The 21297-nt window shown below is 39.3% G+C and overlaps 2 protein-coding genes across 3 annotated transcripts; one reads left to right on the forward strand and one right to left on the reverse strand.

The window, feature by feature from the left end:
- Positions 1–1196: 1196 nt before the first annotated feature.
- LOC145784769 (prestin-like) lies at positions 1197–20503 on the forward strand. 2 transcript variants are annotated; one of them, XM_082596618.1, is made up of 16 exons: positions 1197–1451; positions 3792–3902; positions 6440–6609; positions 7384–7548; positions 11643–11822; positions 12395–12477; positions 12864–13011; positions 13436–13525; positions 13642–13743; positions 14083–14223; positions 16576–16707; positions 17233–17367; positions 17784–17865; positions 18722–18858; positions 19398–19452; positions 20123–20503. In XM_082596618.1, exons 1-16 carry the CDS (start codon positions 1223–1225, stop codon positions 20260–20262), a joined length of 2100 nt encoding a protein of 699 aa, XP_082452744.1. In that variant the 5' UTR covers positions 1197–1222; the 3' UTR covers positions 20263–20503. The 2 variants fall into 2 exon arrangements, with proteins under 2 accessions (XP_082452744.1, XP_082452743.1); XM_082596617.1 differs by having other exon boundaries at positions 18719–18858; positions 20123–20502.
- On the reverse strand, positions 7953–11359 carry LOC145784570 (uncharacterized). The gene is made up of 3 exons (XM_082596417.1): positions 10382–11359; positions 9858–9988; positions 7953–8766 (listed from the first exon to the last, which is right to left on the reverse strand). The coding sequence occupies exons 1-3, from the start codon at positions 10525–10527 to the stop codon at positions 8585–8587; spliced, it is 459 nt and encodes a 152-aa protein (XP_082452543.1). The 5' UTR covers positions 10528–11359; the 3' UTR covers positions 7953–8584.
- Positions 20504–21297: the final 794 nt, after the last annotated feature.

A 21297-nucleotide genomic window follows, 5' to 3' on the forward strand; every position in this document is an offset into this window, starting at 1 on the left:
AAGAAGATTGTTAGATATGCATTGATTCAACGTCTGCATACATTATCTGAAACAACAAGAACTTTTGTTACATGAATAGCAGACTTGCTATTCCTTTCCATTTCAATCCAACTGGATTGCTATTCCGTTCGAGTTCAGAGTAAAACCAAAAAATAAAAACCGGCATCTTAAAAAACAGTTTTAAAGTAGGAATAATTAGTTCTTGCGGACAGCAGGTGGCATTAAGATTAATCATATTCCAAGGTAACGTAATCGTGCGCTTGCCGTTCCCCATCCATTGCAGTGTTAGGAAAACTAGTCAAGTAAAAATTTTAAACTAAAGTGGTTTTCTTCAATTGACGATTTGATTGGAAGACAGTCAGCTCTCCGTAATATAATTTGCGGCCTTCAGCAGCAATTGTGCTTATCCTATGGCACATTTATTTATAGTGCAAAAGAATAAAAGAAATTATTAATTGAAAGTTTAGTCAACTCATTAAGAAATGAGGGTAGCAAGCGTAGTACTGTATTTTGAGATTGAGTTTAGCTTTTAGAAGCATGATCGTTGCTTATTTGAAAGTTTAGTCAACTCATTAAGAAATGAGGGTAGCAAGCGTAGTAGTATTTTAGATTGAGTTTAGCTTTTAGAAGCATGATCGTTGCTTACTTCACAATGTAGATTTTAAAGACCCGTTTTTTTAACGATTTTAACGACCTGTTTTAGCCCTAGCTTTCGGAACACAGTTCCTTAGTCATGTGCTATGGCGAATGGTGTTGAAGTCAGTGAGTCGTTGTTTCATGCGGCTCTTTTGTTTGGCTTGAGGCTGCTGGCTGTTGAGTTTCTTTGATAGGCGTTATTGATGTGAAATTTTGTTGAAATAAAATTTTCAACTCACTGACTTCAACATCATTCGTCATGGCACATGACTCGGGAACTGTGTTCCGAAAGCTGGTGCAATCCGCTATTACCAGAGCGAACTCGCAGCATCAGAGGTCGTTAAAATCTACATTGTGAAGCAGTATTTTTTCACAAAAGAGTTTGCAGAGACGTTGAATGAAGCCAATGTATGAACACGGTGATGTTGTAGTCTCCGAATGTTCAAGAAGCTTCCAAATTCTTTTGTTGATTGCTTATGAGTTGAGCAATAAAATCCGCACGGCAGTTTTTCGGTTGAAATATTTTCTCTTCAGACTTTTTCATTTTCTTTTATAAATTTTTCTTTAATTTTAAAGATAATTAGTGATGTCACGATCAATGAATGAAAATGAATTCCGAAAACAATTCGGTTACAAAACTCGCGCGCAAAAGACGTGGTTGAGAAAATTGCACCTCTCCGCTTTCTTGCCAACAAAATCAACTATTTTCAATGTCTTCCCGATACTCACCTGGCTTCCCAAATATAAGATCAGAAAGTGGCTCCTGTCTGACGTCATCAGTGGCCTAACAGTTGGTGCAATGCACATACCACAAGGTAAGATTTCATTCACGTTGCTTCTCGGTCGTGACTGCCCAAACAGCAAATCAATCGTGTTTTACATTGATTCAACGTCTGCAGACGTTGAATCATTGTAAAAAACGATTGATTTGCTGTTTGGGCAGTGGCTAAAGTCGTGGACAGCTTAGTGGAAGAGCTTGTGTTTGGTGTAGCAGTGTTCGTTCCAAACACGTTCGAAATACGTTGTTTACCATTAAAAACGACATAAAATTAAAACAAAATAAGTTTGTATGAAATAAAACTACTTTTCCAATTTATTTTAAACAGCCTTATAGTCAAAGGTGGGCAAAGTCACTTTCAAAAGTAACTGAGTTACCGTTACAGTTACCGATTTTAAAAAGTAACTAGTTACAGTTACTAGTTACTGTCAGTTACTCACAAGTATGAACATAAAATTCTGCACCTGGCCAGCTCTGCATGCAAGTCCAGTTTAACCACAATGTTTGATATACAGTGTTAGAGCCATCCATGCTAACATAAAAGCACAAGTACAAAACCAACAATGTTTCATTAAAAAAAAATTACTCAAGTCAAAACTTACTCAGCAGCCTATATATGCCAAAAAAACTTACTCAGCTGCCTATAGGTTTATTTTCTTTGCGAAATATGAGCATTTCAAAGTGCTTGTCACTTAGGCCTGCCATTTTGGGCTTTAAAATGTCCTTGCCCAATCGTCGTGTGAGCATCTGGGGCCGAGGGTCTCCTTTTGAATTACCTAGAAGTAACGTCGAATTACCCATAAGCCTGTAGCCTATAGTGTAGTAGAGTGTAGTCTATAGCCGTCTATTGTTCTCGCACTCAGCCAGAGACTTAATTCTTGCTTTAAACTTGATAATTAAAGAATAAAAAGAATAATGGCAAGGGTTGGAATCAAACCCGTGTCACCAAATTCAATAGCCTTTGACTTAACCACTCAGCCACGCAAGCGCTCGTGAAATCTTCGCTTAATTTGGTTTATATGGGTAATGTTTCGAGAACGCTCACAATATTATCAGTTTAGTTTGTTTTTATTTCTGACCATCACAACGAAAAAACAATATACGATAAACTTATCAGAGGTCTATAAAAGGTAGAAGCGACAAAACGCGGGCGTTATAACGTGCATGATACCAAAGCAGGACAATCAGTTTAAGTGACACGATCGCAAGTCGCAACAGCGACTTGCAGATTACATATACGCTGACATGAAGGCGTAAGTAATTCCACGTTGCTTATGAGTAATTCGACGCGACTTATGGGTAATTCGACGCGACTTATGGGGCATTTGGGTAATTCGACGCGACTTATGGTGCCTATGGGTAATTCGACGCGACTTATGGGGCTTATGGGTAATTCGACGCGACTTACGGGGCTTATGGGTAATTCGACGCGACTTATGGGGCTTATGGGTAATTCGACGCGACTTATGGGGCTTATGGGTAATTCGACGCGACTTATGGGGCGTATGGGTAATTCGACGCGACTTATGGGTAATTCGACGCGACTTATGGGCTTATGGGTACTTATGGTGCTTATGGGTACTTATGGGTAATTCGTGGGACCGTCAAGAAATTGCTTTTAATCGCTGCGTGTTTCTTGGTGCTTAAGCTATAGGCAGATAGTTAGTTACCTTCAAGAAGTTGAAATTTATTGCATTTTATAAATATTTTCAGATTCCTGATGAGGGCTTAAGTTAAACCGAAAATGTTTAACTGTTAAACTATTTGTAAATATGTAAAATATATTGTTATAATGCTCAACCCCGTTGTATTGTTGTGTCTTGCTTGTCTTTGGACATATTGATTAATCGTCAAAAACAATTAATTTAGCCAAATCAGTTATCAAAAATCGCCAAAAAAGAGCCAAACCATAAATATAAAGCCAAACGTCTTAAAAAATCGCCAGATTTCTGGATTTTGGCGATAAATTCGCCAATATGGCAACCCTTCTCCACAAGAAAAAACAAAAGTAGAACCGCGCAACCGCGCATGCGCAGTGCTGCGCCGATACAGCTGCTGCGAGAAAAATGCATTATTGCGCAAAGCGCAGCAAACACGCACAAAGCAAGACACAAACACGTGCAGAGAAATGGACGGCAATTAGAAACTGAAATTTCAATGTAAAAGTAACTTGTAACTGTAACTGTTGAAAAAGTGGTAAAATAGGAACTAGTTACCGCGTTTCGTTACTTTTGGAAAATAGAACGAAGTTACCGTTACAGTTACTCAAAAAGTATAACTAGTTACTGCCCACCTTTGCCTATAGTCTTGTAGGCGATCTTTCAATTTTGGAGTCATAATAACTTTGCAAGATATCCCAACATCCTTTTTTCCCCAGGAATGGCGTATTCATCGTTAGCAGGCCTCCCACCAGTCTATGGTCTCTACACAGGGTTTTTCCCTTCTCTGATTTACACCATTTTTGGCACATCACGTCACCTTTCAGTTGGTGAGCAAGGCATCAGTGTATTTCTTTAACCCAGGGGTGTGCAACCTTTATTACAGGAGACCCGGATGTAAATAACTGGGTGAAACCGCGGGCCGCACGTTTATTTAACATTTGATATCTAGTAGTTGCAACCACAAAACAAGTAGTTTTTTTGTTATTCTTATAGCATTATTAGGGGTTATCTCCTTGCAGAAATAATAAGTTGAGACCCATAAATTTCTGAAGGAAACTGCTATTTAAATCTATAGTCACACAGTCTTTAAACGAGTTCAGTGAGATGTTTGCAGCTGGCTTCTTTTCTCGGCGGCTTTTTCCAAATTTACTTTAATGGACGTGCTCGCAATTCGAAGTCCATTTTTGAAGTGTTTGTCTGTCAGAAGTTCAGATCCGATCAATAGGGAGATTTCATCACGCCCATTTTAGAAAAAAATTGTTTGCACAAATACGTTGAGCCAAAAAAAAAGCCATTTTTGAAGCCATGGATTTTTTTAAATGTGGAAAGTCATCTTGGTTGAGATGTTTTCGGTAAAAATCGCCAAGATTCTTTTCTAAATACTTTGCTTTCAAATCCGTTTTCTTTTGAAGATCAATCAGTTCAGGTTGGATAACAGATGGTGCTTTGTCAATGTCTGTGTTCAATGGCGAAGAGAATATACCAAACAAATGTTCATAAAATTTTAAGTCCTTGAAAGGAGCCAAAAAATCATACAACAATTGTTCAAGTTCGTCTGCAAATTCAGTTTTCTTCTCAGGATGCATTCAATAGTTTCTCAAAGTTGGAAAGTGGAAAAAATGTCCTGTCTGTTTGTGAGCTTCCAAAGTCGTACTTTGTTCATAATGCCTTTTATGTGACCATACATTTTTACGTTCCAAATAATTAAATGCAATGGATTAGCGGTGGCCGGTGGGAGATTTTTAAAATGGTTAACAGAAGGTGCAAAATCTAGAATAATCCACTCCACAATGAATTGTTCACACGTGCCAGACTAAATTAACTTATAAACACGTTTCGCGGGCTGCACACAATTCAAAGTTGGCACATCTTCGCGGGCCGCACGTTGCACACCCCTGCTTTAACCGGACAATTAAACCTAATCTTTATCAATTACTGTACCTGGCAATACTCACAATCAACAATGAAGCAATATGACAAAACAATGACCCGACCGTTGCAGGTGTACGCCTTGTACAATAACTGCTTTCTAATGGTTGTTAAATAAAATAAAGGTTTTCAATTTATTCATTTTCGTTGCCAAATTAGTCAAAACACGAAAGCAATCGAACAAGAGCCTAGAGCTCAGGCGCGGATTTATGGGGGGGGCCCAAGGGGCCCGGGCCCCCCCCGAAATTTTGTGAGAAATTGTTGCATGGTTTGATATGCTTCTAAACAGCTGATATTAGTCCCACAGCGGACTTACAACCCCCCTTTGGCACGCGTGTGACGTCACGATATTGAGAATGATGCTTTCAGTCTCGATGTCTCTAAAACAAAGCTTGCCTAATTTTAAGCAAAACTGCATTAAAAGAGCGAGTTTTGCCAATACCAAACCACATTCAAACATCTCAGCCAGGAATTAGCAACAAGAAAACATAGAAACTTAGCTTTATTACCGAAAAAATGCCGAAGAAAACATGATCTTATCCTTTTGCTATGCCACCGGACAGCACTATTTCACAGGAATATTTATACCCATATTTTTGTTGAAAATGCTCTCAGAATGCACCAAATTCAAAGTAATTTTTCAAAATTTTCTGGGGGAGGCACCCCAGACCCCCGCCGCTGGGTGTCGCCTTTGGCGAACACGCCGTCGGGCTTCGCCCGCCGGCCGTCAAACCCCCCAAATTCCTGGCTACGCCACTGGTTGTTCATATCTGTTTTTTCTTTTTCTTACTTTTTAGTTCATTTTCAAATTTTCTGGCCCTCCCCAAAAAAAACTCCTAGATCCGCGCCTGCTAGAGCTCAAATGTCCAACTTAATCTTTGTTCCATCGGTTTTGTTTGTCGTATCCAGGCTTACACCTGGTGGTGGAAGATTTAGATTAAATGGACGGGAAAGCAAGGAAGCCAACCGCCCCGATAGCTCAATTGGTTAGTGCGTCACTTCTGGAAAGAAGAAGCTTCAAGATCAAGCGGCGCTGGTTCGACTCTCGGGGTGTGCGCTTGAGCAACGCACGTTAAGGACTGCTCTCCATTCAGCGGCATCTAATGGATGGAATAGTTCGGCAACAAGACTTCAACAATCGGAAACTTCACTCGGTCAATCTCGGTGACCGGGCCTGCGTCAGTGATTCAAAGCCTCTACAAGTGTGCAAAACTGCCAGGATTAAGCTCTTCAAGAAGCTTTCCCAGTCCGAGGATAAAGATTCAATCAATCAATCAATCTTCGTGCCTTTAAGTGTTTTACCACAGACACAGCCGCATGCTCTTGGGTGGTGTCAACCGGCGCCCTTTGGATTGCCGTTCCAGAGCTCTCATCACTCGGCTATCCAGCCGACAACATTTGTTCCAGCTAATAACCTGCTGAGCGTTCAACCCAGGCTCATACGCCCTCACCAGCCTGATGATTGGGACCTTCATAGAGATGATGGTCCCCTTCCCAGTGGGGAAAGAAGCACAAAGGGCCAACAGCTCGGACATCTCGGGCCAAGTTTATGACGAAAGGTTGTCACTGGCTGCTGCTATGACATTCTTTACGGGGTTGTTTCTGGTAAGTTCCTTTACAATTACATTTATATGTTTATTGTGATAAATAAAGAAAATGGAAATTAAATATATTTATGGAATATTTATTACATTTAATAAATGAACTACTTAACGACATTTCAATGTATCTTATTATTTCATTTCCTCCGATCATAATGTTGTACGGATTAATAAACTAGGATAGGCCATGGCCACCTGGAGATGCGGTCTGACTTGTCACATTTTGCAGATTTTGATTACAGCTACTGCTAGTGTTTGACTGACATTTTTTTAGATGTTTTTACTTTTTGCGGTTTCCTAATGACATAAACTTTTTTGTTGCCTTGGGGAAGCCATAGCAAATGAGAAATAGTAAGTTGAAAAACACAAAATCAGACTGTTATTGAAACTAAAATCTTCGAAATCAAATTTTCTTTGTTTTTCAACATGTGAGAATGTTAAAACCTATTGTGTCATCTGGGGAAAAGAATAAAGAAAGCGTAAAAATCTTATTTTTAGAAAAATTTATTTAAACGTTCGCCCAAAGTTAGAAAAACCTGGAAATTTCTGCAAAATGTTAGGAAACCGCAAAAGTAAAAACATCTCAAAAAATGTCGGTCAAGCACTAGCAGTAGCTGCAATCAAAATCTGCAAAATGTGACAAATCAGGCCGCATCTCCAGGTGGCCATGGCTAAACTAAGAAACCGAGAAAAGTTATAGGTCAGTTGTCCATGATTTGCGCTTAAAGTTTTGGTGCAAAAGTTTTCCTGAAATTATTTTTCTCTCTTGTCACTTCAGATCATATTCAGCGTCTTCCATCTGGGTTCTGTAACGCGATTGCTCTCGCGTCCCGTACAGAGCGGCTTCATATGCGCCGTCGCCTTCCTTACTGTGCTGTCACAAGTCAAGTCGCTTCTGGGCGTCAAAGTTGGGAGCTACTCTGACGTGCTTGCGTCCATATGGGTTGGTACATAATTGTGCATGACATACTTTCAATCTAAAAATACCGTTTTTCTACGTTGATTTTTGCATCATTACGATGCAGAAGTGGAAAAGAGGACTTTTTAAAAAAAGACTTGTAAAACACTGTACAAAAGCTTTTCTCGATGGGCATGCATCTCAATGATGCAAGAACCAACGCACAAAGAGCGCCTGAAGACCCTACATCAAGATAAAAAAAAGTCGTTTGCTACCTTGTGCGGTGAGATGGCGCAACGGATAAGGCGTGGTTTTCCAATTATGCAAACTTGTTTGGCTTAAAGGGGCAGTAAACCCCAAACCATACTTTTCGATTTTTTTCTTTGTAAGTGCTCTAGAGATGTATAATAAGTGGTTGTCGTTGAAATTTTTCCTTAATTTCATTGCGTTTCCTTTGTAGGGCCGTTTTAGTTAGCCCTTAGTTTCAGAGCGACGCGTGCTCACTGAACCGTGCCATAATCGGACGTGACGTCATAACGGTACAAGCTGCTCGTATGTTCACGCAAGATGCATTTGAAATGCAGAGTAAGAGATCGCTTATGGTGTCGTTTCCAGCAAATGCAATGAACTATTTATGTCGATTTTAAGCAGCTTAGTAGTTGATAAAATGAACACCGAAAGCAACTAGCTTCAGGCAAGCACCATATTAGTTTATAAAGAACTAGGAACATTTTCTCAAGAACTCTGATAGGTATACTTTAGTGTACAAGTACAAAAATCACTCTCTCTATGCACACGGCAAAGCTTTTCTTGAAGCAGACTTTGAATTGTGACTTCTTTTTATTTCAAATCAGGATAATTTAAATCCAACATATTTTCTATGTTCACTTGAAAATTTCGACCTAATAGCCGAAACAACGCATGACGGCAGAGGCACACGGATTGAATGACAAAGGTAACCCCAGATCCACCGAACAAATTGTCTGTAGACAATGTGCCTATAACGTATTTAAAAGCAACTTTTGGTTACATGAATATAATACAACATGATTGCCCACGTTTAGGTATTGCATTTGCTGCATCATTTAAGACGGGTTTTGGTTAGAAAACCGTGAAAAATAAGGTGCAATTGCATCAGAAACATCTGGATGCAAACGTCTAAGCATAAATGCATGGAAAGAGGTGTGCTTTCCCATTCTTCTCGGTGTTCTGCCAATGTTTCCCTTTCACACAATGCAATCTTCAAAAGGCTCTTGGCATGATCTTTAAAAAAGATAATGCATTTTAAATCAATAAAAATGTATGGTAGTCACAATGATTGCTGCACACATTTCACTTTACCGCACATGCTTATCCAGTCAACGAAATCAGTCCTTTTTACATTGATTCAACGTTTTGCAAACGTTGAATCAATGTAAAAATGACGAATTTTGCGTCAAATAAATGAATAATAAAATGACAAAATTTGCGTCAAATCCGTCATTTTTACATTGTTTCAACGTCTGCAAAACGTTGAATCAATGTAAAAATGATTGATTTTGCTGACTGGGTAATCACATACTACAACTACACAGTACACATATTATAAAGTAGCAGTTTTGGAATATTGCTAATTTCATAAAATTATGGTGTATAGATAACTTATGGTAAGTGGGGTTTTCTTTGATCATTTTTAGAGAATAGCCTCATTCCTTATGCTTTGCTTTCGGATAGCTAACCCGAAACCTAGCGGTAGACCTGCTGCTATTCTTGTTGGAATGAATAGCAGTTACAAGTTGTCTATGCATAGTATAAAAGAAATGCAGTTACAAGTTGTCTATGCATAGTATAAAAGAAATGCAGACCAAAATGATGTTTGCACTCACAAGCCAATAAAAACTTATCTTTTATTACATCTATTATAACAAATCCGTAACAAAAATGTTGACCAATAATAGGCCTTCCCATCCCGCCCCGTTAGCTCAGTGGTTACGCGCCCGGCTCAAGTTCGACTCTCGGAGTGTGCGCTTGAGCAACGCACTTTCAGGACTGCTTCCCATTCAGTGGCACCTAGTGAATTCTCCGGCAACAACACTTCAACAATCAAAAAACTTCAACTTTGCTAATCTCGGTAACCAGCCCTGTGTCAAGAGCCTCCACAAGTATGCGAAACTACCAGGAATAACCAATCAAGGCTTTGCCAGTCCGAGGATAAAGATTCAAAACCAACCAAGACACAAGCAGTTTTACAAATGAAACTCATTTTGGCAGCATGATTCTCAAAAGCAGCAAGCAATGTATGATGTATGAGGGGACGACATCATCGCCACCCGTTATTTCATATGTTAGTTTATTATAGAGTTAAAATTTCTTACCTTTTGCCACACTCCTTGGCTTCATGGCATCCTTTTGACAAACAAACACGAAAATCCGATATGTTGTATTGTGTTGCGGCATAACAAATAACGATTTTTGTTTGGCTTGACCCATCAGAATACCAGGACAACTATGAACACAAAAAGCACATTACAAAACAGCACAATACAACTCAAGATTACAAGACAGTAGGCTAATAAAGAAAACTCACATTTATGTACTGTTACATTACCGTTGCATATCGTGCTAGCCAGTAAATGAAATAAACACCAGTTTGTCAAGGACTTGTTTTTGTTAATATACTTGGTGAGTTATAGATGGGTCATTTTAAAATTACATGTAGCTAGGATAGGAATCGCTATGCCAGCAGGCAGCAACTAAAATGTAATAGGCTTAGCCGGAAGATATTCTAAATTATATGAAAAACAATTTCTCAAGGATGGTACAGTACTCCCCATTCCCCAATTTATGTACGGTACTTTATAACAAACATGTAGTAACATTATTGTTAACTCAAAATTACTTCAAGAACTTGACGTTTCCTGACAGCCGGTCGTATGGGGATGGATTGGAATTTTGTTGTGGAGTTGTCTCCCCACTGGACCTTGACTCCAAAGGTTGCAGAGTTGTTGAAATGGATTTTTTTGAAAAAAATTGAAGGGCATGCATTGCGGTTTAATGCTGTGTGGCAAGTCCCATGTTAAATTGAAGATTTTGAAAATCTGTTTCCTTGAAATGGAGTCGGCATTATTATGCTGGTCTCTGTTGCTCCTGGCCATACTCTTGTGGTGTTTACAAACTTGTCCCATTTCAATTTTCTTGTATGAAGAACCACCAGATGAACACTGAACAGTCATACACAACACATCGACTTGTCATGATGAGTATAAAACTGTAACAGGTTTAGCTTAATCTATTCAAGTAAGGTATGGCACTGGGAAAGCATGTACCGTATATTGAGGTAGGCATATTAGTTTAGCCTGTCTGATAGGCCTACAAACATGTCTGATAGTACACAAACATGACTAAAGATGAAAAATAAATAAATTTAAGCCCCTACAACCCTTGACTGTCTAAACCTCTTGTTACTAAATCCCATCAAAACCATTCTGTAGCACTGAAGCAAAATAATCGCATTTGCTTGTTCCCTGCAAACAGTGCAAGGCCTAGTGTAAATGTGTAGTATGGTCTCTAAAATGATGTAATCTAGTATCAAAGCTACAATAAACTAAATCTGAGCTAAAATTTTTACTTGTGATAATCTTATCTACTGCTGCAACGATTCAAACCTTATCTGCAGCTGCACTCAACACCTTAAACTAGCAAAATGTTTTTGCCAAAGTCTGGTTATGACGTCACGTAAGCAAATATTTTATTTTGACAACAGTTGAGGCGGCGTGTGTTCGAATTGCAAAACCAAAACTTTGTTTTAAGATTGCGCGAGAACAAATGGGTACTTTTTCATAAAAACAAGTGCAACGTGTTTTTGAATATCCCCTTTATGTATTTCAACTCTCAATTTGCATTTGAAAATGGGGTTGTCTGCCCCTTTAAGCCGGTTGTTGAAAACGCCGCTCACCTCTACCAAGGGTGTAACAAATTGGGTGGGCGTAGTTGCTGAAGGAAAGGCGGCCGAGAGAAAGGAACTGGCCGCTCTACTCTCCTAAGTGCCGAAGGCTTAGTACAATGAGAACCTTATCTTTTCATACCCGACACTTGAATCAAGTATGGAACCACCTTTACCTCTTTTTTTAAATTGTTTATGTTTATTCCCTCACAAACAGGTGATCCGCGACATCGGGAAGGCCTTGACGTTGCTGGAGGGCAATGAAGTCTTTAACACGATTGCCAGCATTATGACGTCAGTGACGTGTATATTGTTCCTGGTTGCGGTGAAGCTGGTCAATCAGAGATACAGAGAAAAGTTTCCATTCCACATTCCTATCCCTGGAGAAGTGCTGGTGGTAATTGTAATTAAATATATTTTCTATCAATTTTTGCCGCATTCAAGCTCATACTAGGTATCCCGGATAGCAAAATCCGTCATTTTTACATTGATTCAACATCTGCAGACGTTGTATCAATGTAAAAATGGATTCAACTCTCGGGGTGTGCGCTTGAGCAACTCATTCTAAGGACTGCTCTCCATTCAGCGGCACTTAGTGAATAGAATAATTCCCTGGCAACAAGACTTCAACAATCGAAAACTTCACTCTTCCAATCTCGGTAACCGCCCTGCGTCGAAAGCCTCTACAAGTATGCGAAACTTCATGGAATAACCAATCAAGCGTATCAAGGCATTGTCAGTTTGAAGATAAAGATATAAAAGCAAGAAAGGTTTAGATTATGAGGGGACAAAATTATGCAAGAATGTAACATCTCCAAACGTAAGAACAACGTAGACAAAACAGAGAAAAGTATTATTTTACTTAGCAACCTAAACAAATGCATGGTTCGTTTGTTTAGTTTGCTGAGCAGCATTGCAACCTGTTAGATGGTGCAACTCCTCTCCTCTATTTCATAATATGCATTGCAGGTGACTTTAGGGACTTTAATCTCATGGGCGGCTGATTTAGAAGATGGGCATTTCGTGCTAGTGGTCGGGCCCGTACCTAGTGGGTGAGTTTCCCCCACGAATGTTGGTTTGTATTGTATGTGACTAGTGTAGCGGGTTGCATCGGAATTTGCAAACAGCGCCACTTATGCACCAAAGTTTCCATTGAACTTTCCCGGCAGATGGGGTGAATGTATTGCAATCAAGCTATGAAATTATGTATGTCAAAATTGAAACTGTTTTTCAGATAAGAACATGATCCCTTTTTCATGGTTTTCACTTTTCATAAAGATTTAAACTTTTTTCGTCTAACTTTTATTTTTCCTGCTGATCACCATGATCGACCTTCTGCGCAGGATGTTGCGCAAGTAACTGAATTCATGTTTTCTGCGTAACACATTTCAATTGTGATCACACAAAGCGTTAAACACTAACTTCCATCTTTCTTCAGTCTCCCGGTTCCAAAACTTCCTGACCTCTTCCACTTCGGCGACATCGCTGTACAGTCGCTGATAGTCGCTCTCATAGGCTACTCTGTCGGGGTGTCGCTCGCCAAGACATTCGCCGAAAGTGAAGGCTACAAAGTGAGGCCCAACCAGGTAAAGTTGGGTCATCAATTTAATTAAAAGTATTTGCGACGTAATTCTGATGTTTGTGACATATATGGGATATTGGTGACGTAATCTTGTTATTTGTGACACAATCGTGATATTTATGACGTGACAACACCGCAATCTTGAAAAGAAGTTGAGCTCAACTTAACAAAAAAATGGTTTGTGTGATCGACAAACTGTGCCAGTTTTTCCGTGCGCTGTTCAGCTTACTGTGAGAAAACCATTCAGTTTATTGCTTCAGCTGACAGGTTCGCTGAATAATCGAGATCGTTTATAGCTTTCTCCTTAAAATGTGATCCAGTTTGCCAGCGGGAGCCTTTCAATTGACCCTGCCCGGTTCCCATGAGAGGCATTAGAGGCGTCTTTGCCAAACTTGGTGAAAAGTTGAAACTTTGTTTTGTGTCTTCAGGAGTTACTTGCTGTGGGAACTTGCAACTTTTTTAGCTCTTTCTTCTCCTGTATCCCTGGATTCGCCTCCATGTCGAGGACATGTGTGCAGGTGATGATAGTTAATGGATAACTGGTTTCTAGGTCTGAAGGTTAGCTGAATTTAAGGTCTGAGTGGCTAGAAATTGATTGATTGCTCGTTTAACACTAAACTTTAACATTTAACAGCTGGAAAGCGGTGGAAAGACGGAGCTTGTTGGATGGATGTCTTCGGCTTTTATGTTGATTGTCCTGCTCTTTATCAGTCCCATATTCAAGCACTTGCCGAAAGTTAGTGGATGTTATTTGCATTGCAGGCTTGTCAAGATTCATTTGTCTGAAGGGTCTTGGATTAGTTTTTAAAAAGTTTGAAGATTTTATTGTATGATGTTTAATTCACACAAGAATTTGGATCACTATATGCTTGAATCTAGAATTTTGAAAAGCGTTTTAAGTTACCCTATGGACCTTATTAACTTATTACAATACGGCTTACATATTATCTTAAAGTGAGTTGCGAATGTATGTAAAAAGCGTAGCCTACCCTAAGTCTGATCGTCTACTCGTTTTATCAGTTTGTAAGTTGTCGATCAGTGAAAGTTTTTAACCATTGTTTGCTGACTTTTTTAGGCTTGCCTCGCATCCATTGTGGTCGTTGCAATCAGTGGATTGTTCAAGCACACCATAAATGTGAGAAGGTATTGGACCAATCACAAGCTTGATGCAATCACGTGGTTGGTCACGTGTGTGGGAACCATACTGCTGCACGTTGTGAGGAACAATTTTACTTCTGATAATACAGAATTTACTTTTTGTCTTAATTTTTTCTGTAGGCCTACAGTTTCTATTTTTGAAATTATTTTCAAAGCCTTAAAGTGCCCCTGACAGATTGGACCCAAGTATAGTAACTTTTCTAAGCATTTTCTAGCGCAGAATTATGCTTAGCGAACTTTTTAATCTTAACCTCGAAGCTCGACTGGTTAGGGCGAAATTTATACAAAACGACAGTTCCGCAGCGCCACCACAGGCTAAACTCCATATTTCACTGCTCTGAGACGACTTTGGTGGTGTTACGTCATCGTGGGTGGGCGTCGTTAGCGACGGATAAAACAAATGCTTTTTAGATGTAATTGGTGGATCACAGTTTGGTCGGAGTTGGTACAAGCGGTTGCTTTTTTCGAAGATTTATTGTTTTTTGCAGCTTAATAAAACTGTACTGGATACGTTCCTACAAAACCTAAAATATACTTGAAGTGAAAAATGAAGAAATCGTACGAATCATCATTCATCTTTAATTCATCATCATTCATCACTATTCATAAATAAATAAAAGTTCTTTCTCTCTCTCATAATGTGTCTTCAGTTGGCCATTGAAATCCGGTGTAACGGCCATCTGGACTTGAAAATTGTTTCGGATTTGCCAAACAATGCATGACGGCAACACAATCCGATTGTTGCTTCGGAGAGCACCACCTTGTAGTATCCACTCCAATACATGCCTGCAAGCGACTAATTACCGATACTGCCTGCAAGGAAATAAAATCACTTTGTTTATTGTGCATTTTTTAGCGTTTAGGGTATTTTTAGCCTAATGTAGCATCCTTACTCTTTTGATAGGTCTCCGTTTTCTCCTTTCGGTTTATTGCCTTTTCTCCAGTTCTTCTTGCTCCTCATAAAAAAAAGTCGTCAGAACTACAGGGTGTAAGTGTGCCTCAAAATTGGTCAAATTGGTAACACAGCTAGATGCGTCTTTCTTCAAAAGTTCTTTCGTCTGTGGCACTTCATGGCAACATACACATTCATTGGGCTGGGACATAGACTCGCACTTGTGGCAAACGCACCACCTACAGTTCCCAGCACGCCACTCATTGCTGAGAAGATCCAAATCGGGTTGGTGGTGTTAACAAAATCATCTCCATTGAAGTGAAGAGAACATATACGACTAGTTTTGTATGGTCCATCCCACTTTCGAACACTTGAAGAAAACTTTGACTATTTTCTTCTCAGCACCTTGTTTTGTTTAAAAGCATGAAAAGATAGCACACGTCTTTGTCACTGACTCTGTCACATAAACAGCAATTTCCAGACATTACTTCAACCATAAATTAAGGGTACTGTCTGTGAGATACTGCTGATACACTGCAAATGGCTATAGCCAAATTAAGACAAATAAAAAATTATCCAAATTGTAGCCCTACAAGAGTTTAGAAAAACTGCAATTTCAATTGAATTGAGATGCTGTTTGATGAAAATAAACTCAATCTATTTGATCTAAACCTGATAGTAATAATAAGTTGACTTTTTCATTTCGGTAAATCTCATTTTGCACATGCTTTAGTTTAGACCAATAGAGCCCCACACATTCACGTTTTGGAGCAGTCGTACCATACATTACCAACTCACCACAGAGAAAGAATGTATCCTTCCCACCCATGGTGACGTCACAGCGAGGTTGCCGTTTTTATTTTCGCAATTGAATGAGTGCCAGATTTGCCGAAAGTGAACGAAAGTTTGCAAGCGTGTAACTTAGTAGCCTGTTGATATTTTTTACGATTTGCTGGTCAGGGAAGTTTGTTAGTGTCATCTCTTTGGTATCTTAGGTAAATTCAGCAAATTTATTTTCCTGTCAGAGGCACTTTAATCTACAACTAAACGTTTTAGAATTATTCTATTTCAATCTCCAGCACGCTGCTGTCGCGTTTAGTCTCTGCAACCTTTTCTAGACTTCTGTCGTGTTAAGACAAATCTAATTTTTGCTTGACGATCATCAGGACCGTGGAGAGGATAGTTTAAACCTGGTACCAATGAGATCTTCGGGGCACAAATCAAGACATTTTTAAGTAAAACAAACAATATCCAAATAATACGCGGTGGTTTCTTCAAGTTTACGACCTCTTGGAAAGGTTTTGGGCCCCTAAATCAACTTAGGTTCTGGTCTAAAAGTACTCCTGGACCCTCATTGTCAACGCCACTGATGGTCAGAAACAATGGGTTGGTACTAATGGGGCCGCTGCTATGTCAACATGTATTGTTTTTGCTGTGATGACTAGAAAATAAAACAACTAGTATAAGTGTATGAGCACATAATAGGCCACTATGTCGAAACTATGAACGTGATTGCAGGCTCTGGGGTTGAGTTGCGGGATTGCCACTCAGTTGCTCTTCGCTGTGATGAGGACCGGTTTCGTGAAGCTGCGATATTTGGAACGCGTTGGCCCTACCCAAGTGTACCGTAGAAAGGGGACGTTTGACAAGGTATGTGCGACAATGCTCATGTAAGTTGGCCTACTAAGCTTTCGTGGCGCTATGCCAAAAGGATAAAGCCTTCCTGCTAAGCAAAGTATGGAAATGAAACCTATTTAACTTCCATATTACATCAAATACAGTAACTACTTTCTAAAATCTCTACAGCCTGTTTCACCCCTACTGGGAATCATGAGGTCCTTATTCAAATAGAATTCTATTAGCTCAGTGGTTACGCGTCCGCTCAACATCAAGCGACGCTGGTTCGGCTCTTGGGTGTGCGCTTGAGCAACGCATTTCGGGACTACTCTTTCAGCAACACCGAGTGGATGGAATAATTCCCCGGTAATAACAAGTGGGAATTTCCCTCTGTCAAACTTGGTGACTGGGCTTGCGTCAGTGATTCAAAGCTTCTACAAGTTTGCGAAACTGCCAGGATTAAGGCCCCCAAGAAGCTTTCCCAGTTCGAAAATAGTGATCAAATCAACCAATCAAAACTGGCTAAGTTGCTATCCTTACGGTTTTGTTTGCTCACAGGCGATACGGATGAATGAACACATCGTGGTGGCGCAATTTTACGGTCCCTTAAACTTTTATAACTGCGCCACCTTGCCGAGTGCAATAGTGAGGACAACTGGGATCGATCCGATGATAATCGCTAAGAAAATGAAGGTAAAGAAATTATAGACATGGATCAATATCGACCGTAACTATTCCGAGCAATCAGGAACTAATGCGTTTGTGGCTAGAACTTATTGAAACAATTGTTGCCAGATCCGAAATTTCTCTCCAAGTTGCCATGGTTTCGAATCTTTCAAACCGGTTACTTTTCTTTGCTTACTACGTAGATATTTTTGAATGCATCCTGATGTCAAACATGATATCGCTGGACCATTTTATACATTTGGAAATTTTTCTAACACAACAGCAGCAACTGCGACCGTTCGTCGCTGCGAAAGTTACAAATTGCAAAATTGCAATCGAACCAAGTATTTCTAAAGTATTTGTAAAATACACCAACAAACTATGTGTTTGTTTCAACTTACCTTTCCGTGGCATGTTTAACAATTTCCAATTTGTCCTTCCAGGCGATCGAGAAGAATGGAGGATTGCATTGTTACGACAACAAAGCTTTACCTTCCGCGTCTCAACCTATCAAAGATGATCCTGGTTTGTTGATGTTTGTTGATTGTCCAGCTCGAACAAACACTCATCTTGAACACGATTGGCAGTTTCGATTGTGATGTTTAATTGCACTATTTTTACCAAAATTCGTTCTAAATTTAGTTCTAAATGCACGACGTATGAACATAAGCGGAAAGGAGTTTTAGACTTCAACTGAAAATATAATATAATTAATATAATAAATTTGAATCAAATATAGTTATTACTATCTGAATCCTTAAGCCTGTTAAATAATAAATTTATAAGTGGTCTAAAAAATGGAAATACCTGACAAATGTTATTATAATAAATTTAAATGTTTTAGACAGGAAAAATCTTAACATTAAATTTCACAACAATTAATCTGGACAAACTTGTGGCAAAACGTTTGGATTCCTTAGCAATTTTTGCTCAAATAATTGCACACAGTGCGTTCCGCCTTTCAAGCAGCAGCTTCCTCTGTAAAAAAAATCACCTTTTTAGAATGATTTAACCTCGATAAACGTAAAAAAGTACCGGTAGCTGAGTGGGTCTTCACAGAGGAGTGAGATAACAGGCTGTAATAAAGCGCAGTGCTGCGATGGACGCTATAGTTGTTACATAAACGCCCCGTTAGCTTAGTGGTTGTGCCCCCGACGTAAGATCACGCGGCGCTGGTTCGACTCTCGGGCGTACTCTTACACAGCGCACTTTCAAATACTGCTCTCCATTCAGCGGCACGTGGCGGATGGTACGATTTCCCGGCAATAACACGAACCGGCCCTGCGTCAAGAGCCTCTGCAATTATGCGAAATTATCAGGAATAACCTATCAAAAGTTTTCCCAGGAAAACGATTAACCGCCCAAGATAACGTTTCAGCAGCAACCGCGGAAGATTCATCATCTAGTCATGTGATTGAGACTGACCAATCAAACGCGCTGTTTACTATTGACGTCATAATACTGGATTGTTCTGGAATATCGAGTTTGGACGCGGTTGCATCTGACACGTTTGCAAAGGTGAGTTCCAGTGAAGCTTATTCTACCACAAAGCTAAGCAAATTTATCGAGCACTTTGACAGACTATCCTTTTCGGATATAATTCATGTGCATTCCAATAATTCCATAGGTTTCATAGAATTAGTCTTAGCTTCAGTTGTGAACTTCACAAACTTTTGGTCCACAAAGCGAGGCCTATAACAATGATGTGGCCAGTATCGTCATTCATGACAATAATGGGGAGTATGAACGCCGGCATCGCTTTAATATTGTCTAAAAGGTTACTTTGAAGGATTGGGTACAGTTTCTAAGCAGCCCACCAAGCAACATCCTGTCTTTTTGCATTGATTCAACGTATCCAGACGCTTCAAGACAGATTGCCAAATTGGTGTTGGCTTCTCAGTGTTTCTACATTTCACTGGATCCAGCCCAAACAACTACTGGGTTACCATGCACGCTTAAAAATACTTAAGTCGTCATTTTTAAAAACAAATTTAACTCTAATGCCTAAATTCCTCTATGAATTGAAAGAGTTCCTCAAACAAATCATTGTTTTGCAGGTGATTGCGGACTACAAAGAAATCAATGTTGGTTTCTTACTTGCCAACTGCTCAGGTATCAAGCTTATGACACTTGGCGTATTTTGCATTGATATAACACTATCTAAAGCTTTTTATTTTTCTTTGCTAAAATAATACAATGAATCTGCTTTCCCAGACAGCAAATTAATCGTTTTTTACATTGATTCAACGTCTGCAGACGTCTGTTTGTAATTTTAGCGACGGTAACAAAGTGTTTCTCCCTTTTTCATTTGTAATCAATATTTCGTTGCAATCACACTCATAGCAAAACTGTGAGTGCTGATAGACTGTTGACTAACGTTTGCATTTCTAAGAAGCATTGATCAACAATCCGCTGTTGAAAAACTATTAAGCTGAACATAGCAGATGTAGCCGTATTAAAAGATTTAACCCTTTCTCTATTAGACGTACAGTTTGAGAATCATTGTAATACATACATAAAGCACAACCAATTTTTAAAGTTCGTAATTTATCAATCATGCTGCTAAGTGCTAACTCGTACAGTTTCATGGATCCCCGGTGGAGAACTAGTGCTTTACAGTACCGATACTGAAACGAGCAGAATCACAGGGAAACACGTTTCGTCACAAATAATAACTAATCAAAGTAACAATGACTACACAAAGTCATGAATTTATTATTTAATCATTATCATCACACGGCATTAGTTTCTTTGAATTTTTACCTGAAACAATCATCGGCAGAAAACATCTTCAAGTGTGTGGACGCGGTCAGCGAGTACGACCTAAAAGAGATCGCTTACGTCACAATCCATGACGCCGTGGAGGCTGCTGAAGAGAGCTGTCTCACTCGGCGGTCTGACTGCGTCGTGGAGCAAGTCTAGCTCAACTCTTCCTCCACATAAATCAGGGATTAGTGTACCAACATGAGAACGTGTTTTCCGAAGAAAAACTATCTGGATGATTTAATCTCAAAAAAATAGATTTTCACAACCGGAAGTGGAGCTTCAAGGATGATGTTTTGTCTTATTACAAAGATAATTAAATAGTTTTGTTCTTTGAAGTTATTCTTGCAATACAAATACTACGCTATGTAAACTCTGTATAACCCATGGGCTGCTTTGCATGTTTCCTTGCGAGCTAGGAGCCGGACGCTTGAATACAATAGCTCAGTGAAATAGTTTACCACTTAAAAATGTTGAAGAGAAAGAACGACATAATTTGAAATGGTTTAAAACAGAAAATTTGTGAATCCCTCAAGTCTTTTTAAAACTTTTTAACTAGGACTTGATTTGTTTCAAAGAAGAGTAGTTTCAAAATTTGTTTGATCCAAAGTTTTGAAACAAAGTTTCTAGGTTTTAAATTAAGCAACGTTTCTTAAAGGTTTATTATTTAATGGTTTTGTGGCGTTCGAAGCCAAAATAGTTCAGCCTAGAAATAAAATTTGTTTTGATGGTTGAACTCGCTTGCCTCCACGTAGGAGACTATGCAGCAACCGGCAAAGTTGCATGGAAGAAATTAGCCACAAAAGTTGTGCATTACAAAGTGAAACAGGAAATCATAAATCGAATAACTGTCGCCAGTGGTTGGCTTGTCTACCTACATTCTGTTTCATTTGGTGTTGACAAGCCTAGGACAAACGAGGTAGGCTACTACTTTGTGATCTGTCAGAAAGTAAAATTTGGCAAAATTTGATGTATTTCCAGCCCAGGCAGCAAACCCGTTGTTTTTTACGTCTGTAGGCGTTGAATCAATGTAAAAAACGACTGATTTTGCTGTCTGGGTTGGGAAGCCTACAGCTGTAAAGGGTGGGCGTTGGCTGGTTCTCAAAATACTCGTATTTAGTGTGTTTGCTGAAAAGAGAGTTCTCTGAACCCGTAGACTTGTTTTTCGTAATATTGAAGATTAAAATCTTGCAG

This window comes from Aplidium turbinatum, chromosome 15, assembly GCF_918807975.1.
Source record: "Aplidium turbinatum chromosome 15, kaAplTurb1.1, whole genome shotgun sequence".
Taxonomy (NCBI): domain Eukaryota; kingdom Metazoa; phylum Chordata; class Ascidiacea; order Aplousobranchia; family Polyclinidae; genus Aplidium; species Aplidium turbinatum.